This window comes from Ylistrum balloti, unplaced genomic scaffold, assembly GCF_031769215.1.
Source record: "Ylistrum balloti isolate Yb309-2 unplaced genomic scaffold, AGI_CSIRO_Ybal_v1 Utg369592, whole genome shotgun sequence".
In the NCBI taxonomy this organism is placed as follows: domain Eukaryota; kingdom Metazoa; phylum Mollusca; class Bivalvia; order Pectinida; family Pectinidae; genus Ylistrum; species Ylistrum balloti.
The window spans coordinates 192,550-211,379 of record NW_026781877.1 but is presented as its reverse complement, the minus strand read 5'-3'; the positions used below and the strand labels follow the sequence as shown (position 1 = coordinate 211,379).

The 18,830-nt window shown below is 34.0% G+C and overlaps 1 protein-coding gene across 1 annotated transcript in view; it reads left to right on the top strand.

Moving 5' to 3' along the window:
* Positions 1-13,764, top strand: part of LOC132545036 (E3 ubiquitin-protein ligase HECW2-like) — a 42,627-nt gene extending 28,863 nt beyond the window's left edge. Inside the window, exons 12-28 of the mRNA XM_060208708.1 lie at positions 223-305; positions 500-602; positions 849-1,004; positions 1,326-1,380; positions 2,132-2,309; positions 2,573-2,664; positions 3,572-3,689; positions 5,225-5,338; positions 5,743-5,895; positions 6,685-6,695; positions 7,089-7,116; positions 8,674-8,806; positions 9,368-9,514; positions 10,166-10,280; positions 10,517-10,602; positions 12,136-12,248; positions 13,347-13,764. Of these exons, the coding sequence (XP_060064691.1) occupies positions 223-305; positions 500-602; positions 849-1,004; positions 1,326-1,380; positions 2,132-2,309; positions 2,573-2,664; positions 3,572-3,689; positions 5,225-5,338; positions 5,743-5,895; positions 6,685-6,695; positions 7,089-7,116; positions 8,674-8,806; positions 9,368-9,514; positions 10,166-10,280; positions 10,517-10,602; positions 12,136-12,248; positions 13,347-13,458 (1,797 nt within the window). The 3' untranslated portion in view covers positions 13,459-13,764. The remainder of the gene's footprint in view (positions 1-222; positions 306-499; positions 603-848; positions 1,005-1,325; positions 1,381-2,131; positions 2,310-2,572; positions 2,665-3,571; positions 3,690-5,224; positions 5,339-5,742; positions 5,896-6,684; positions 6,696-7,088; positions 7,117-8,673; positions 8,807-9,367; positions 9,515-10,165; positions 10,281-10,516; positions 10,603-12,135; positions 12,249-13,346) is intronic.
* Positions 13,765-18,830: the final 5,066 nt, after the last annotated feature.

Genomic DNA, 18,830 nt, shown 5'->3' with positions numbered 1-18,830 from the left:
GACTCAAAGGGCTAGTCATTTTCTACCTCACTTGAAATGATTTGAAACAAGTGTTGTGATTCAAATATTTCCTGAGTGATTTGCAATAGAAATGTTTCTTGAAGCATATATTATTATGTGTTTTCAAATAAATGTTTGCTAATTCCACATTTCAGTGTATGATATGATAGCTTTTGTTTTAATATGAAAAATAATAAATGATATAATTTTTCTTTTTTCCAGAGAGCTATGGTGGAGTATAACCGTAATGGAACATTAAAACATATGATAAGTAAAATCCGAAGAGATGCCAAAAATTTTGATCGGTAAGTGACAGGATTTGATGCATGTAACTTTAATGTTCTCTTATTCTATTGTTTAAAATTCTGATGTATAAAAGTGTTATTACAGAAATCAGTCCGATGGCTGTTGAATATTTAAGATAATTATGATGCTACTGAGTGGATCAAAATTGTTTGGGCTAGAATTTTCTGTAATTTTATTTATTATTTTTAAACAGATACCAACATAATCGGGACCTCGTATCTTTTATGAATTTATTTGTTGATACAAATAAAGAACTTCCATCTAATTGGGAGATGAAGTTTGACCGCAGTGGAAAGGTAAAACATGCTTATAACAAAATATTCAATTTCTTTTCTTTGTATCAGGTTTTATCTGATATATTGTGTTCATTGTGTTCACTTCTTCAGTTTGCTCATTAATTCATGATACAACTTTGTAGTTAACCCACAACAACTTTGTAGTTAACCCACAAATAATTTTAACTAGTAAACCAGGAAATATTTTGGATATCATCATTTGTCAGGCCAGCTATGATTAATAAATTTATCTATTGATGGTTTCAGCATTTCTTTATTGACCACCACCGCAGACTGACAACATTTATAGATCCACGATTACCCACAGATGTCCCCCCAATTAATCCTGACTTCCTCCATACCTCACTCTTCCGTAACAGGTCACGACCCACTGTCGATGACCCAAGTCGACTTCAGCATGCTGTAAGTCTTCACAGGATAAATCTTCACTGTTTAAAAATAATGATCATTAGATTACTCCCATGTCGTCAATGTTAAAAAACCTGTAATTATTCATTACCGGCATTCATTCATCTTTGATTGATAAATGGTTATTTGAACAGAGTAAAATGTAGAGGAAATTTTGTAACCATATCTTAACAGACTGATAATTTTTTATTTCTTGAAAAATAAATGTATGTTTCTGTCTTGTTACTGTACCACCTTTGATGCAGGATTTATGTTATATCCAGGTAATATTATCTAATAACACAAGGGTGCTATGTAGTGTACATATATTTACAGCCACCACCCCCACCACGACACGTAGCTGTGACTGATGTAGAGGATGTACCCTCAAGTAAGTCGAGATTTGTCAACTGATTATATGTGTGTAAATCCGTAAGTCTTTTTAATCATAATAGCTTTCAGTTCACAGTTAGTGCAGTTATCTACCTTTGTAATAGAGTTATCTACCTTTGTAATTCCTCTAGTCAGTGTATGATTATGTTCAGTGATACCTGATCTGCCTTTGTTAAGTTCTTTCTGTTTCCCCCACTCTAACCAGAAAAGCTACATGATACATATTACTTAGTCTATTTCATTCTACATTGCCTATTTTTGTCATTACATTACATCGCTCTGCACACTATGCAATGTCAGTTCTGATCTGTCCATCTTTATCCCTTCCATCATTGTTTTTTAATTGATGATAATGTATTTCAATTGTGTCATCAAACAAATGGAAGTAGGCACAAGTTATGACAACTTAAAAAAGTCTTCTCCCAAAAGTTACATTGCACATAAATGTAACATACCTACCAAAAATGACTGTTGTACACTTTCATAAAATTAGGTTTGTTACATGTATATATTTAAAAAGAGAGATAAAAATGGAATAGAAATTGAGTAAAGCGAGGGAAAGCAAGGAAGAGAAGGAGACAGTGATAGGTAATGAAGTAAGATATTCACAGGTGACCTTAAAACCCTTGTGTTGAAACAGCTTCAATAACTTGTGCAGAGGCAGCCTTGGGAATACATGTATGAGTTATCTCTCTTTGTACAATTATGTAATGGTGTATCACATTAAGATGTGTTACTTGCTGTTTTAGCTTACAATGACAAGGTGGTGGCATTCCTTAGACAGCCAAACTTGCCAGACATCCTAAAGGAAACGTATCAGGGTTATAGCAGTCATCGTCTGCGCGACAAAATCAACAGGATACGCACTGAAGGAACAGAGGCCCTGGAAAAAATGTGCAATGATATGGATCTCATCTTACTGTTGAGGTGATGCATAAGATGATGTATAGTTTTTATTCAAAAATCTTGATGAACATGTTTTCTTTCCCACACATGTACAACAATTATGCAGTTAGCAGGTTTAATACGTGGGCTGTTTTTTATTAAGCAGATTTATGAATATTTGTATATTTATGTACAATATTGCCAGTATCTATAAAGATATGGATGTGTAACAAATCTTGATTTAATTTTGTTTACATGCCCTTTGTTTCTTTTATACCTCATGTTTTTTTGGTTTTTTTTTTCAGTGTATTTGAGAATGATATAATGTCATACGTACCTCCCCACCTGGTCCTTACTAGGACTGAATCACCAGGGGATACGCCACAGGGCTCACCTAGTAAGTATATAATCTTTATTACCATTCATTTGCCACTCAATTCCGACCTATATGTCAAATTGGCTGGTTCCATTTGTTTTAGTGACAGGGCTGTCTAGGAGTGGGACATTGTAGTGTGGGATGATGTTGATCTTCTTTTTAAGTAAGAATATTGATCAAATTTAATCTTATTTCTGTTTGACCTGTACCTTTTAACAAGGATGATATTTTCACTTTGGTTATGACCCTTTAATTCGATATATCACCTTTGTCATATCTCTCAATGTACTATCCTGTCATGCCTCAGTATATCTGTTATATGCTTATGCAGATAATTTGTATTTCACAATTACAAGGTCAAGGCAGAACTATCATTACAACAGCTCAGGGTCAAATCATAAAGCATTATCACAATATCCCAAGGTCAAAGCAAAAAGTATTACCACAACATTCCAAGGTCAAAGCAAAAAGTATTACCACAACATTCCAAGGTCAAAGCAAAAAGTATTACCACAACATTCCAAGGTCAAAGCAAAAAATTATTACCACAACATTCCAAGGTCAAAGCTAAATATATTATCATATGATTCCAAAGTCAAAGCAAAAAGTGTTAATACAACATCATAAGGTCAAAGCTAAAAATATTTTATAGAAATATGTAAACATGTTCTGTAACATTGAATAGCTTTTTGATTTCTGTGGAAAAAATCTTTATGAAAAGGTTTGGGATTACTAATATAGTATTGAGAATTTATGGTTTAAGCCAAGCAAGTTGACTCTAATCATAACATTCTATAGAAATACTAAACTGCTTGGGAGCAGTTTCAGACATTTTCTAGTTCAGTAACAACCCATCTTGGTTTGTATGGATCCACATAACCTTGTGTGTTTTGGCAGTTTCTTGTTGTTTGACGTTTTGTTTCAGTAGTTCAGAGAGCCAATGTACGAGTTCCTGCACCATACAAACGGGATTTCCAAGCCAAACTTAGAAGTTTTTATAGAAAGTTGGAGTCTAAAGGATATGGCCAGGGACCTTCCAAGTTAAAGTAAGCCATTTTACAATAATAAACTATATCTCAAAGATTATTTAATAGTCATGTGTATGTGTTTCCTGCTATTTTTCGGTCATAATACTGACCTCATTGGGCCAGGTTATACAATAGAGAAAATGTTTTTATCACTGTTCAGGTATTGATTGGTCCTGTTGTAATCAATATTTGATATACTATTTGATTAATGTATTTTGATATGCTTGAATGTGATTATTGTCTGAAATTTGTTCCACTGTTCTGTATTTTGATTGGCCAGGTTGTTACGTTATCACTATTGTGTATTTTGATTGGCCGGGTTGTTACGTTATCACTGTTCTGTATTTTGATTGGCCAGGTTGTAATAGTTATATGATACATGTTATCACTGTTCTGTATTTTGATTGGCCAGGTTGTTACGTTATCACTGCTGTGTATTTTGATTGGCCAGGTTGTTACGTTATCACTGTTCTGTATTTTGATTGGCCAGGTTGTAATAGTTATATGATACATGTTATCACTGTTCTGTATTTTGATTGGCCAGGTTGTTACGTTATCACTGTTCTGTATTTTGATTGGCCAGGTTGTAATAGTTATATGGTACATGTTATCACTGTTCTGTATTTTGATTGGCCAGGTTGTTACGTTATCACTGTTCTGTATTTTGATTGGCCAGGTTGTAATAGTTATATGATACATGTTATCGCTGTTCTGTATTTTGATTGGCCAGGTTGTTCCGTTATCACTGTTCTGTATTTTGATTGGCCAGGTTGTTACGTTATCACTACTGTGTATTTTGATTGGCTAGGTTGTAATAGTTATATGATACATGTTATCACTGCTGTGTATTTTGATTGGCCAGGTTGTTACGTTATCACTGCTGTGTATTTTGATTGGCAAGGTTGTTACGCTATCACTGTTCTGTATTTTGATTGGCCAGGTTGTAATAGTTATATGATACATGTTATCACTGTTCTGTATTTTGATTGGCCAGGTTGTTACGTTATCACTACTGTGTATTTTGATTGGCTAGGTTGTAATAGTTATATGATACATGTTATCACTGCTGTGTATTTTGATTGGCCAGGTTGTTACGTTATCACTGCTGTGTATTTTGATTGGCCAGGTTGTTACGCTATCACTGTTCTGTATTTTGATTGGCCAGGATGTAATAGTTATATGATACATGTTATCACTGTTCTGTATTTTGATTGGCCAGGTTGTTACGTTATCACTGCTGTGTATTTTGATTGGCTAGGTTGTTACGTTATCACTGTTCTGTATTTTGATAGGCCGGGTTGTTACGTTATCACTGTTCTGTATTTTGATTGGCCAGGTTGTTACGTTATCACTGTTCTGTATTTTGATTGGCCAGGTTGTTACGTTATCACTGTTCACTGCTGTGTATTTTGATTGGCCAGGTTGTAATAGTTATATGATACATGTTATCACTGTTCTGTATTTTGATTGGCCAGGTTGTTCCGTTATCACTGTTCTGTATTTTGATTGGCAAGGTTGTTACGCTATCACTGTTATGTATTTTGATTGGCCAGGTTGATGGTAAGGAGAGACCATGTATTAGAGGACTCATTTAACAAGATCATGTCTACTCCCAAGAAAGAACTGATGAAGAGCAAATTATACATCACATTTGTTGGCGAGGAAGGGTTAGTAATTTAAATTTTTACATCACATTTGTAATTTGAAATGATTCCTTTTTGCTTTACAGTAACAAATCTAAAACTTTTTATGTCATTGAATGATAAAATGTTTTACTCTTGTGATATAACATGCTCATATTTGTAATCTTGCATCATATGATATTATCCTTACTATTCATAGATATCACAGTTGCTGATATAAGGATTCAAATCATGCCTTCATTTCAAACTGAAAATTGTCCATGGCATGTACATATTAGACTTGATATAATTATCTACAACATAAGTATTTTGCTGTGACTAATTTTGTTCTTTAATGGTGATGTAAAATAAGATTAACAAAGTATTAAAACCCTAAGATTGAAATCTTGTATGGATATGAAATAATTGTGTGATTTCTGCCTTGACAGGTTGGACTATGGTGGCCCTTCTCGAGAGTTTTTCTTCCTACTGTCACGAGAACTCTTCAATCCGTACTATGGTCTATTTGAGTATTCCGCTAATGACACATACACAGTACAGATAAGTCCTATGTCTACTGTGGTGGAGAATAATCTTGAATGGTGAGTAAATCTTGCTATGTAGACAGCTCAGATGACTCTAACGAGTACATCTAGCAATATATTCAACTCATTATCTGACTCCAACGAGTACATCTAGCAATATATATAAGTCATTACCTGACTCCAACAAGAAAATCTTGGAAGATAGTCGACCCATTACCTGACTCCTATCATTAGGAAGAGTCACAGAGACAGGAAACTTGATATAAATGACTGTTTCTTAAATTATGCACCAACTAAGTAAAATGATAAGTATTAAGACCCTTCATTTTGAAACATGGTTTTATCAGCATGTATGACCTAGCTGTCTTATTTGTCCTGAGTTGTAAAGACATTTATTTACTTAGCAAAAGTTGGTATTCTGTAATAGATACAAAACCTGTGTGATAAATATAACCACCAAATCTTCTGTACAATGTATATTTATCATTGATATCTTTCATAATTACTACAATGCAAAATTGACACTGAAAGTGCAGTTGTATATCTGATCTGTCTTAACACCAGTTAAAATTCACAGACACACTCTGCATATATATACTACAGTTTCTGTTTTACCTACCTGGTATGTTTACTGACAAGTTATGGCAACTGCTGTATCCTATTGTGACCAATTAATTACTGAATCATAGGTAATTAAACAGTGCTTGACTATCCTGTCTATCTAATGATCTCTGCTTGTTTAAGTTATCTCTCCTGCTACTAGTATACAGGAATGGGATTGTCTATCAGTCTATCTGTAGATTAGTTTTTCCAGAGTAAAACTTTTTTAATCTTACATCCTGTCAGTAAGAAACAAGGTAACATATGCTACATGTATCGTAGGCATCTTTTGTGCTTGTTGTTTATTTTTCAGTACAGGGATTTTCCTACATAGTTAAAGCCTTTCTTCGATATTGAAGTTTAGTTCTTTCTGGAGTGATGCATGCTATCTTATCAAATTATTTTCAAACTTGTTGCATGTATTCGGTATCGAAGTTAGCTGTGCAGTTAAAGGTACTTCAAAGGTGAAATGCTTTGGCTTAACCAAGTCTGTCTCGGTCTTCAGTGTTAATTCGTGTTCGCTGGTCGAGTGCTACAAAGCATTACGCTGTAAGTGTTAATTCTAGTATTTATTGCGATGTAAATGTTCATTCTACAAAGCATTACTGTGAGTGTAAGTGTTAATTCTATAAAGTGTTATTGCGTGTAAGTGCCATTCTACAAAGCATTACTGCGAGTGTAAGTGTTAATTCTATAAAGCATTACTGCGAGTGTAAGTGTTAATTCTATAAAGTGTTACTGTGAGTGTAAGTGTTCATTCTACAAAGCATTACTGTGAGTGTAAGTGTTAATTCTATAAAGTGTTACTGCGAGTGTAAGTGTTCATTCTACAAAGCATTACTGCGAGTGTAAGTGTTAATGCTACAAAGCATTACTGTGAGTGTAAGTGTTAATTCTATAAAGCGTTACTGTGAGTGTAAGTGTTAATTCTATAAAGCGTTACTGTGAGTGTAAGTGTTAATTCTATAAAGTGTTACTGTGAGTGTAAGTGTTAATGCTACAAAGCATTACTGTGAGTGTAAGTGTTCATTCTACGAAGCATTACTGCGAGTGTAAGTGTTAATGCTACAAAGCATTACTGTGAGTGTAAGTGTTAATTCTACAAAGCATTACTGCGAGTGTAAGTGTTAATTCTATAAAGCGTTACTGTGAGTGTAAGTGTTAATTCTATAAAGTGTTACTGTGAGTGTAAGTGTTAATTCTACAAAGCATTACTGCGAGTGTAAGTGTTAATTCTATAAAGCGTTACTGTGAGTGTAAGTGTTAATTCTATAAAGTGTTACTGTGAGTGTAAGTGTTAATTCTACAAAGCATTATTGCGAGTGTAAGTGTTAATTCTACAAAGCATTGCTGCGAGTGTAAGTGTTAATTCTACGAAGCATTATTGCGAGTGTAAGTGTTAATTCTATAAAGTGTTACTGTGAGTGTAAGTGTTAATTCTACAAAGCATTACTGTGAGTGTAAGTGTTAATTCTATAAAGCGTTACTGTGAGTGTAAGTGTTAATTCTATAAAGTGTTACTGTGAGTGTAAGTGTTAATTCTACAAAGCATTACTGTGAGTGTAAGTGTTAATTCTATAAAGCATTACTGTGAGTGTAAGTGTTAATTCTATAAAGTGTTGCTGTGAGTGTAAGTGTTAATTCTATAAAGTACTATTGCAAGTGTAACTGTTTGGTCCTACAAAGTATTTGTAAGTGCTAATTCTACAAAGTATTTGTAAGTGCTAATTCTACAAGTCATTCCTGAAAGTGTAAGTGTTCAAGTAGTATTGTGATTTACAATTTTACAAAGTGTTACAGTAACTTCAAATTTTGATTCCATAAACATTTTTATTTACTGTAAGTTTGAGTATATAACTGCATCTCAACTAGAGTTGGCATTGCTTAAAAAACCAAAGACTGTTTGAATGTTTAAAAAAACCAAAAATTATGTTTGAACGCTTAAAAAACCAAAAACTTTGTTTCAACACTTAAAAAAAAAAAAGAAAAAATTATGTCTGAATGCTTAAAAAACTGAAAACTACATGTGAATGGCTTGGAGTTGCACCTTGGTAATTAAAATTCACAAAAACACTGTTTTGTAACTATATAGATATCTTATCAGTCAAAAATATAAGTGTTATGTGACTTTGTAGGTACCTAGATATTTAAGTCTTTGTTTGTGACTTTGTAGGTAGGAGAGATCTTGATAAGCACCTAGATATTTAAGGTATTAACTACTTTGTATTGTTACAGTCCATGGTCACTTGGAGATGTGGAGGCGCTGGACGCTGAATTCCATCAAAGCTTGTTGTGGGTCAAGGAAAACGATATTACAGAATTAGATATGGACCTTACTTTTTCTGTTAATGAGGAAGTTTTCGGACAGGTAAGTATTCTTACCATTAGTACACTGATAAGTAGTTGCCACATTTATTATTTCTCTGTCTTTATTCTCTGTCTATATTCTGTATTTGCAGTAAGCCCACCCATATCTTTTGTTACGAACAAATGTTTTTTCATTGTTCTCACTTTTTGTCGGTGTTGACTCCCTGGGCTAATTGTAGGATAACTATGGTACGAGATCAAGAGCTAAATATGGTATGAGTTTGAGACCTTAATACTGTATGACATCAAAAGAGTTTAATACAGTATGAGATTGAGACCTTGATACAGTATGACATCAAGAACTTAATACTCTATCGGATGGAGAGCTAATTATGGTACATGATCAAGTACTGAAGATGGTACAAGATCGAGAACTCATTACAGTATGAAAACGAGAGCTCCAGTTGGTTAAAAAAAATATATACCCTGACTCTGTCTTGAGTATAAATTTGATCACAGAATGATTTGATTTTTGTGTTCATATGTCAGGATCAGACATATAAATTGACTGTTTATGCTTAGCTATAGATGAAATCTTCATTTATATGGTTTGTGATTACAGGTTACTGAGAGGGAGCTGAAACTGAACGGGAAGACATTGGCTGTGACAGAAAAGAATAAAAAAGAGTATATTGAGAGGATGGTGAAGTGGCGACTGGAAAGAGGAGTGACAGAACAGACTGAGGGACTCATCCGTGGATTCCATGAGGTGGGCTCTTACACTTTGATATCAGTCTTTTTGAGGCTGAAAAATATGTAAAAGGTTATTCTAGGAAAGCAATAATGTTTAAGTGAAAATAGTGGCTCGTCTTGTCAATCTTCAGACTCCAGGTTTTGTATAAAGTTATCACCCATGGAATGAAATTGATAATTTACTTATAGAATAGGCTATTGTTCTGAAAGTAAAGGATGGACGTTTCTCAAAATTTCAAATAATGTGTTGTGCGCTTTTAAATTTTGGATGTTCAGAAAATCAAAAAGGCTAGCAGGTGACATTTTGGATTTGACCTTGAAAGATTGTTATCACTATAGGAATATTCAAATTTCATATTATACAGAGCATTAATAAAGAACGGAAAAAATTAAAGTTTTCAATGCCAAATAAAGATCAAAGAAGGGTTAGATTCCTGTGTGGTCTCTTGTAAGGAATATGTTGCTGATGATTAACCTCCAAAAGAGATGGCATCTGTGGATTATTTACAGTGCCTTGTCTTGTTATACACATTAAGTATAGATTTCTTAATCAGTAAACCTGCCCACATTTATTGCAGTTTCAGTAGAACTGCCAACAGATGCTAAAATGTTGAATAGCATAGTAGTCTTTATCTGTGGTTTTGTAAGCATGACTTTGTCTTCCTAGGTCCTTGATGGTCGTCTTGTGTCCATGTTTGATGCACGAGAACTGGAATTGGTGATAGCAGGAACCGTAGAAATTGATATACATGATTGGCGAAGGAACACAGAGTACAGATCTGGTATGTACATCTGTATCCTACATGTAGCTGTAATGTTAACTCACAGAATGTGGTAAGAATGAAAAAATTCCTAAGTTTTCACCATATGAAAAGACTTCTGGCACATTAACTTGCAGAATCCCACGAATCAAAGAGTGGATGATGTGACAGAAAGAAATTGATGTACACCATGAAAAGTTTAAGGCCATGCTGATGTGTATGCTGCATTAAAACATAGTATTTATTCTGTTTTGTAGGCTATCATGATCAACACCCTGTAGTACAGTGGTTCTGGACAGCTATTGAAAAGTTTGACAATGAAAGAAGACTTCGACTCCTGCAGGTGAATACCAAAAGCTGTTTTCTATCTTTTAAGTTTGTCCAGTTGTCATTATTCCCCAACATGGAGGCTTCTGATAGGTCAAAAGTGTGATCTGATCAGTATTGCAAACTCATCCAATTTTCCATTGTAATGAAAGGCTGACAGAAGATGCTGAAGTCGGTAAAGTTAGGAAGTAAGATACATACAAGTTCATGTTAAAGGTATTTTGGAAATCAGAATTTATTTACCAGTCCTCTATGGAGGACTTTATAACACTAGACTGAGATATATTGAATTTTGCGCCATGATGTAACATTAGCAAGTCATCGCTAAATGTTTTAAACATTTTCCACAAAAAGTATCCTAATTATTTATCATAGGTTTCATAGCTTTTTACGCAAAATTGAAAATGATTATTTTCAAAATGTGATTAGAACCAGATGTAGCAGAACAAAGACTTTTCATAGGTTTCTAATATACTATTACTTTCTCAGATTCCTTCTTCTTTCTCACTATTTGTTGAGAGAAGAAAACATGAGATAGGAATTTAGGAAGGGATGCTTGGAGGTTAGAACTAGACAATGACATTTGTCCGTTTGTACAGTCTGGAAAAATGAACCATTCGTAGAGTTACTAGCTGCCAAAGCTGCTGTTTGCAGCTTCAAGAATTATGAAGAATAATGAAAATATAAAGTGGTTTATTTATTTGTGTACATGTTTTATACAAATATTGAAATAACTTGAAAAGGGTTGTTATGGAAATGACCCTTGTTTTAGCTTGTCCTTACCTGATATTTCACTCAAAGAGGTTAGCAATACTGACATAAGGGTTTTGAAGAATGGAAATTACAATGTTACTATACATGGAGTGTGACAAGAGGATAGTATATGTAAAAGGAAATACAAGGCTATTAATCTGTGATTATTGAGATCACTGGAACTGTAACTGAAAGAATTGATGTATAAACTTTTTGCATCTGGGGTTAAAGGTCATTAAGTTATCAGGTTGACAGTTGTAGTTTGTTTACCACTGAAAGAATAGATTTTATTATATGTTTTATAGAACAGAAATGATTTATAATTTGAGAAATAGTATGAATTACATAAGTAGCTAAGGAAGAAGAAGGAAAATTCAAGGACATTAAAAGTAGCTTTCAATGAAAGTCAAAATTCATTTTGAAACTGGTAAGAATAAAATATTAGCAGGGTATAGCTCTTTTGGTTTGTGGTATGTCTAAAACCTGATAGAAATGGTTAGAAATATACATTTGGTTTTGTGACAAACTCCTTTAATTATTCCAACAATGTTATTGGTTTTTCAACAAGAAACTTATGACAGGTAACCTTAACTTTGCAAAAATGGACAAAGAAGGACTTTTCCTGTTTTTGGAGTAAAGGAGTCACACCATCAACACTGACATTACTAATTTTGTGATTTATATGAAATAGGATTACAAATACACACATGGTAAACATACTGGAATTGATTTTGGTTTTGTTGTCAGATAATATATTAACCAGACAGTGCCTTCAATATTTTGTGTTCCATTTCAGTTTGTGACTGGTACATCTAGCATACCTTATGAAGGCTTCTCGGCTCTGAGAGGAAGTAATGGACCAAGAAAGTTCTGTATAGAGAAATGGAGTCGTATCACTAGTTTACCAAGGTTTGTGTATACAGTTATAGGGCCAGGTAACTGGGCTGTGTATACAGTTATAGGGCCAGGTAACTGGGCTGTGTATATAGTTATAGGGCCAGGTAGCTGGGCTGTGTATATAGTTATGTGGGCCAGGTAACTGGGCTGTGTATACAGTTATAGGGCCAGGTAACTGGGCTGTGTATACAGTTATAGGGCCAGGTAACTGGGCTGTGTATACAGTTATAGGGCCAGGTAGTTGGGCTGTGTATATAGTTATGTGGGCCAGGTAACTGGGCTGTGTATACAGTTATAGGGCCAGGTAACTGGGCTGTGTATACAGTTATAGGGCCAGGTAACTGGGCAGTGTATATATTTATGTGGGTCAGGTAGCTGGGCTGTGTATACAGTTATAGGGCCAGATAACTGGGCTGTGTATACAGTTATAGGGCCAGGTAACTGGGCTGTGTATACAGTTATAGGGCCAGGTAACTGGGCTGTGTATATAGTTATGTGGGTCAGGTAGCTGGGCTGTGTATACGGTTATAGGGCCAGGTAACTGGGCTGTGTATACAGTTATAGGGCCAGGTAACTGGGCTGTGTATACAGTTATAGGGCAAGGTAGCTGGGCTGTGTATACAGTTGTGGGGGTCAGATAGCTGGGCTGAGCATACAGTTATGGGGTCAGATAGCTGGGCTGTGCATACAGTTATGGGGGCCATGTAGCTGGGCTGTGCATACAGTTATAGGGGCCAGGTAGTCGGGCTGTGTATACAGTTATGGGGCCTTGTAGCATTGCTATACAGATGTGTGTATGTGATTGGGATATATTCCTTTAATAGGTAATGAGTTTGAACATGCAGCCAAATGATATATATGTTTGTGCCATTGTGTTAGAATTGGTTCAGGGAATTCTTGTTGTAAGTTGAAATGTAATCATTCAAACATTTGAGAGAATAGTTGTATGCAAATTTTTTGTGAAAAATCTTATTTGCCTGAATTCATCACACAGAGATTTCACCCTATTAAAAGTTTGTTATATATATGTATATTGTTGATAAAGGCTTTTGATACCTTTTCTCCACCATGAAATTGATCTGCCTTACTGACACTGTCTCTCTATTGCAGGGCCCATACTTGTTTTAACAGACTTGACTTGCCTTCTTACACCTCTTTTGACATGCTGTTTGAGAAATTGGTAACAGCAGTGGAAGAAACAAGCACATTTGGAATAGAATGATTTGCTCACCATGTTTGCCCAAAAACATATCGAAGAAGCACTTGGAGAACATAGATTGTGTTTCATCTCTGATAAGCAATCTGCCATTTGGTCCCTTCAGAATTTGGGTTGAAATGAGTTGCTGAAGAGAGAGGAAAGTTTCAGAGATCAGGATTGATTATTAGGTACCCAACATCAAAAGAAGTCTGCAGGAGCATGGCTGTCAATGAAACCATACTGGTCTTATTGTTTATAAACAATGGTACTAGTATCCTGTGCAATTTATGAATGGCATAATTATTGTTATAAGAAGCTGTTCCCAGTTTAATGTCTTTGATAGCAGCATGCTTGGTTTCTACCTTGAAATCCATACACATAGTGCTTAGTCACTTCAGTCAAATAAACACAGAATCTCGCTCAAAACCAATATCAGATGATTTGTGAATGTGTGTTATGATGTGTAGTGTTGTTTGGCTTTTAATATTTAACAATACATATCTAAAATACATCATAAAAATGCCACAGATTTACACACTGTTTTGATATTGGCACATGTACAAGTTCTGCCTGGTGAAGGATACTGAAATTAAATAATTCAAAATCCTTGCGTGGTGGATATTAACATTGCTTTTTTTACCCCGTTCACTTTTTAAATCTGGCATAATAAAAAAATTTGTTCTCATGTTGAAATTGTCAGAAGATTTTTATCGTAGTAATGAATAAAGTATACCAACTTTTCACCCTTGCCAATATTAAATGCAGACCCAGATCTAATTGGGACCACTTGAGTATTCTTGTTGGGCATTGTAGGTTTGAATTACCTAAAGGTTTGTGAGATATTATACCCTAAGCTCTTTACATGTTATGAATCTAAAGAATTTTTTTTATTGTAATCATGATTTTGTCTGACTCTTAATCTGGATGTAAATTGTGAAACAACCCTGAATGTGTTGGAGCTTCAAGTGACCTCAAAACTTACCCACCTTACTCAGTAGGAGAGAGGTGTTGAACGTGAAACCCTACTTACTCAAAAGGAGAGAGGTGTTGAGCATCCATATACTTATGTAATGTTATTTATTAGATAGAAGAACGAGAGTTGTTTATAAAGGGCATGATATTGATTGTTTATGTTGGTAACCTAGTGAAATGTTACACAGTAATCATGGTCCTCATGTTGTTTTATTTAATCACATTTCATACAATAAATTGTTAGCATATTCAGTCTTATTAGTCAACTATGCGTTTACAAAAACACAAGGATATTCTTGATGAAACAGTTAACAGGGAAATGGACTAAGATATGAAACTTTGCTGAAAACTCAATTTGAACTAAACAATGAATAGTAAGTATAAGCTGTATTTATTCTTAGTTAGGGGTACATTTAGAAGGTCGAATACACTGATAGCATAATCTGTTCACTGACATCCTAAATCTTCTCCACTTCATGTTGACCACTAACATTAAAAACCTGTGCCAATCATGTATGGTGTCGGAATAGATTCTCTGCAGTATCCATGTAGTGTAAAACTTGATTTCTACAAAAATGACAACACATTTTGTTATGGAATTAAAGATTAATTTTCTCTGCTATATGACATTCAAGTTGACTTCTTGTTTTAAATTATATATTTTCATTATTTTTTCATTATACACAAAATCCATGCCATAAGATAAATGTTGAGGGTAGCGATGTCATGATATTGTCAAAGTCACAACCTAAATAAGAAAATTGAATTGATATATTTCATCATCCAAGTGTCCATGTGTCATCCTGCTATACCATTGTTTTATATGTAAAATGTGTGATTACTCTCAAACCCGCATGGTTTGGCTTTTCTTTTTCATATATTTGACAAATTATTTTGTTGTGTAAAGCGAATGTTACAATCAAAAGAATCTCCTGGTTCCTGTCAGTATGAGATTAAGAAGTCATTTGAATTTGTATTATTTTGCTAATTTGATATTTTCTTATCTCAGTCATTATTTGACTGTCAACCAAAACTTGTTTTTATCAGTTTTGCCAACTGTATTGTCATTGGAGCTGCATGCTAAGTGTTCTAGCTGTTTTGACTCTGCTTTTAAGAATGATATAGATTTAAGGATTATGTAGTCGTAATTTTCCCATGGTAACAAAATCTCAAAGCAGGCATATAGAACAATATTTCTTACATCAGAAATTAAGTCTTTAGAGATGTGGACAGATGTTGCCTAGCAACAAAGGGTGGGGGGGGGAGTGTTTCAAAACATTAAGGTTTAATTGAATGATTATATGGTCCATTGTTTGATTAAGTCCCCTAAACAAAGTTTGAGAACTTATTGATTTTATCCCAAATCTTAATGTTATAATTTTTCTTCATTTTCTGCTGTTTCTGACACTGTTCTCCTAAACTGTAACTTGGAACTTCAAAGGGATTGTAAATTTTTTAGCAAGATGGCCACCATTTTCTGGTTTCTTTTTAGCTAATATCTATGACTTCTGTTCTGTGTTTCAAGATGAGAATTGGTGGGATTGGGAACTTGAGGACACTCTCTACGATGGTAGAAAATAATATTGTCACTAAAATGGCTGCCAAATAGAGACTTTTGATTGGATGAAAATTTGGGTCCTGTTACAGTTAATTCTTATAAAAGATACTTTAACCTTCATCATGATGGTGAGAGACAGTAAGTGAAGCTTTAGTGATTATATACGGCTAAATTTGGTGATTTATACAACATAATGATAAACATGAAATAACTCTTAACTATATCATTGTAGTTTCTGTGTATTGTGTCTATTTCAGGATATTGTAGGTGAGCCAGTTTGTCATTAATGGGTTAAAAAGGATGTGCTGAGTACATCAACAGTATTTAAATTTGTAGTATCACTGATGAAGAATCATGCACTGTCGTGTGTCAAGTCATTTCCTGCTGAATTTCGGCAGGTTATAACGATTCTAATTGTGTAGTGTTCTTGTTATTTGTAAAGAGAAAGTTGTGCTTGGAAATATTAAGTGTATCAAAACAAAGTCAGTATTGTAATGTATGTTAACTAATTTAAATCAATGACAGTAGGCTTAATATTCATTAAAAAAAAAACACAAATAACAATATCCAGGGAAATGTCATTTTATAAGAATATCATATACCACCATTACAAAACCATCCTTTTACTGATGTGGTGGTCAAGGTGTTAAGACACTAGACCTCCACCTCTTAGTCGCGGGTAGAGACCTACGTGAGGCAGTCACCAGGTTCTGGCCACAGATCAGTGGTTGGGAATTCTGGCTTTCCTCTACCATCCAAACCTGGCATGTCCTCAAATAACCCAGGCTGTAACTAGAATGTTAAGCAATATAACCTAACCTGATGTGCTCAAACTTTCACACAAAAATCTTTTATCATGGCTGTTGGTTTCTACCATTTCATTTATCATGATCATTACACCACAGATATTCTTGCCAAAATTTCCTGCCCTGGGAAACCAAAGCCAGTTTTGGGTATGAATAAGAAGCTAGTTGATACCAGTGGTTGGTGATTAATTGTACAGTTAGGTGTATACATCTTTGTGTCTTAAGTTATGTAGGTCTGTAGAGACTGTATATATATTGGAGTATTGTTGTATGTAGGTTTGTGATGCCAGTATATGTATATATTGGGAGTTGTCTATAACATGCTAGGCATGAACTATAAATTTATTAATTATTGTATTCTTTCCTCTTTAGGACGAGCTCAGGATTATTGCTGTGTATATCCTGTAGGTATACACTTGGTGTGTACACTGATATGTGAATGTCTATTAACTATTGAGTGTGTTGTAATTTACTTCTGCCTTTCCATTTCCTTCAAAGGTCCATTATTTGGTTGTCCATGACTTCTTTGTTCATTCTCAAAACAGGTAAAAAAAAATTAATACTATGTCACTGTCCAATACAATCTCATTATGTCATTTGTCAAAGTTAATCTTAACATGTCAATTGTCATAAAATCTCAATGTCAATTGTTAGAGTAAATCATAGTCAACGGTCAAAGTAAACCAATACGTCATAGTAAATCTCAACATGTCAATTGTGAGAGTAAGCCATTGTCAATTGTCAACATAAATCAGTTTGACAGTTGTCTTATTAAATCTTGTCAGTAGTCAAAGTTAATCAATATGACATAGTGAATCTCGATAGGTAAGTTACTAAAGTAATTCTATGTCAATTGTAAATCAACATGTCAATTGTCTTATTAAATCTTCGTATGTCAGTTGATATTAAAATTAAATAAATCTCAATTATTAGATAATTAATCTAGATCTTTCAATTGTCATAAATTTCCTACATCAGTTGTGATCATACTAATCTCATTATGTCAGCTATAAGATATGTGAATCATCTATTATAAACTTTGTCGGTTGAGAAATTTTAAAATGGCATGTAAATATATTAATTGCATAAGCTACTAACATTTCCAGTCTTATCCACACCGTTGTTTTGCTTGATATAAGGTAAAATGTATATCCTACAGATTTACTAGCATAGCATTGCTTTTTCCGTCCGTTCTATACCAGGCAATAGTTAACAGATAACATAGTGTATGTTTACTCTCAATTGGTATCGTATGGTTCAGATAGTCAAGTCAGATATTTATAAAGGCATGTCATCTTTAAATGGATGAAGACAAAACCGTTTCAGTATGTTCCTCAAATTATTTTACAATAAAATCCTGGCAAATTTAGTGATATAGTTGATAATGTAGAATTTGTCTCAAAAACTGCTATTGAAATAGTTAATTCAAGAGAAAAATGACATCCAGGTGATGTAGGCCAGTACTTAGTGTTGTCTAAAAATCTATAGGTTGTAGTCTCTGCTTTTAGCCAGATGTCTTCCTCTTATAGTTGTAGTTAAGCATTCCTTTGTCACCTCAACTTTTCGTATCTGAGGACTTCTGTAACTTTTTGTATGTAAACCTTACATAGATGAACCCAGAATACCTAATCCCTATGTTGTTTGTGTTTTGTTAACACTAAATTTTCACTCTTGTATATTTAGAACTTTCCATTAATATATTAATTCTTTAATATAATTATGTATTAAATCTTTCATACTTATCTGAAGTTTTACATTTTAATACTTAAAAGTCATGATGCAAATAGCAAGCTCTTTATGCAATATATGTAAACATATATACATTATGTGTTGTAATTTTTTTTTTTTTTTTAAATAAGTCCATTCATTGTACGCTGAACTGCAAATGTATCCTGTCGAGTCAAAATTTATTGTATGTTCTGGACAGGAATAAATTATTTTAATTGAGTTAATTTATTGTTTTGTTTTATGTATTTGATAATTCTGATGGTCAGACATTGAACAGACTTTTTATAGACAATATTTTGTGGTCACTCCTTCGGCAGTGCTAAGTCACAATG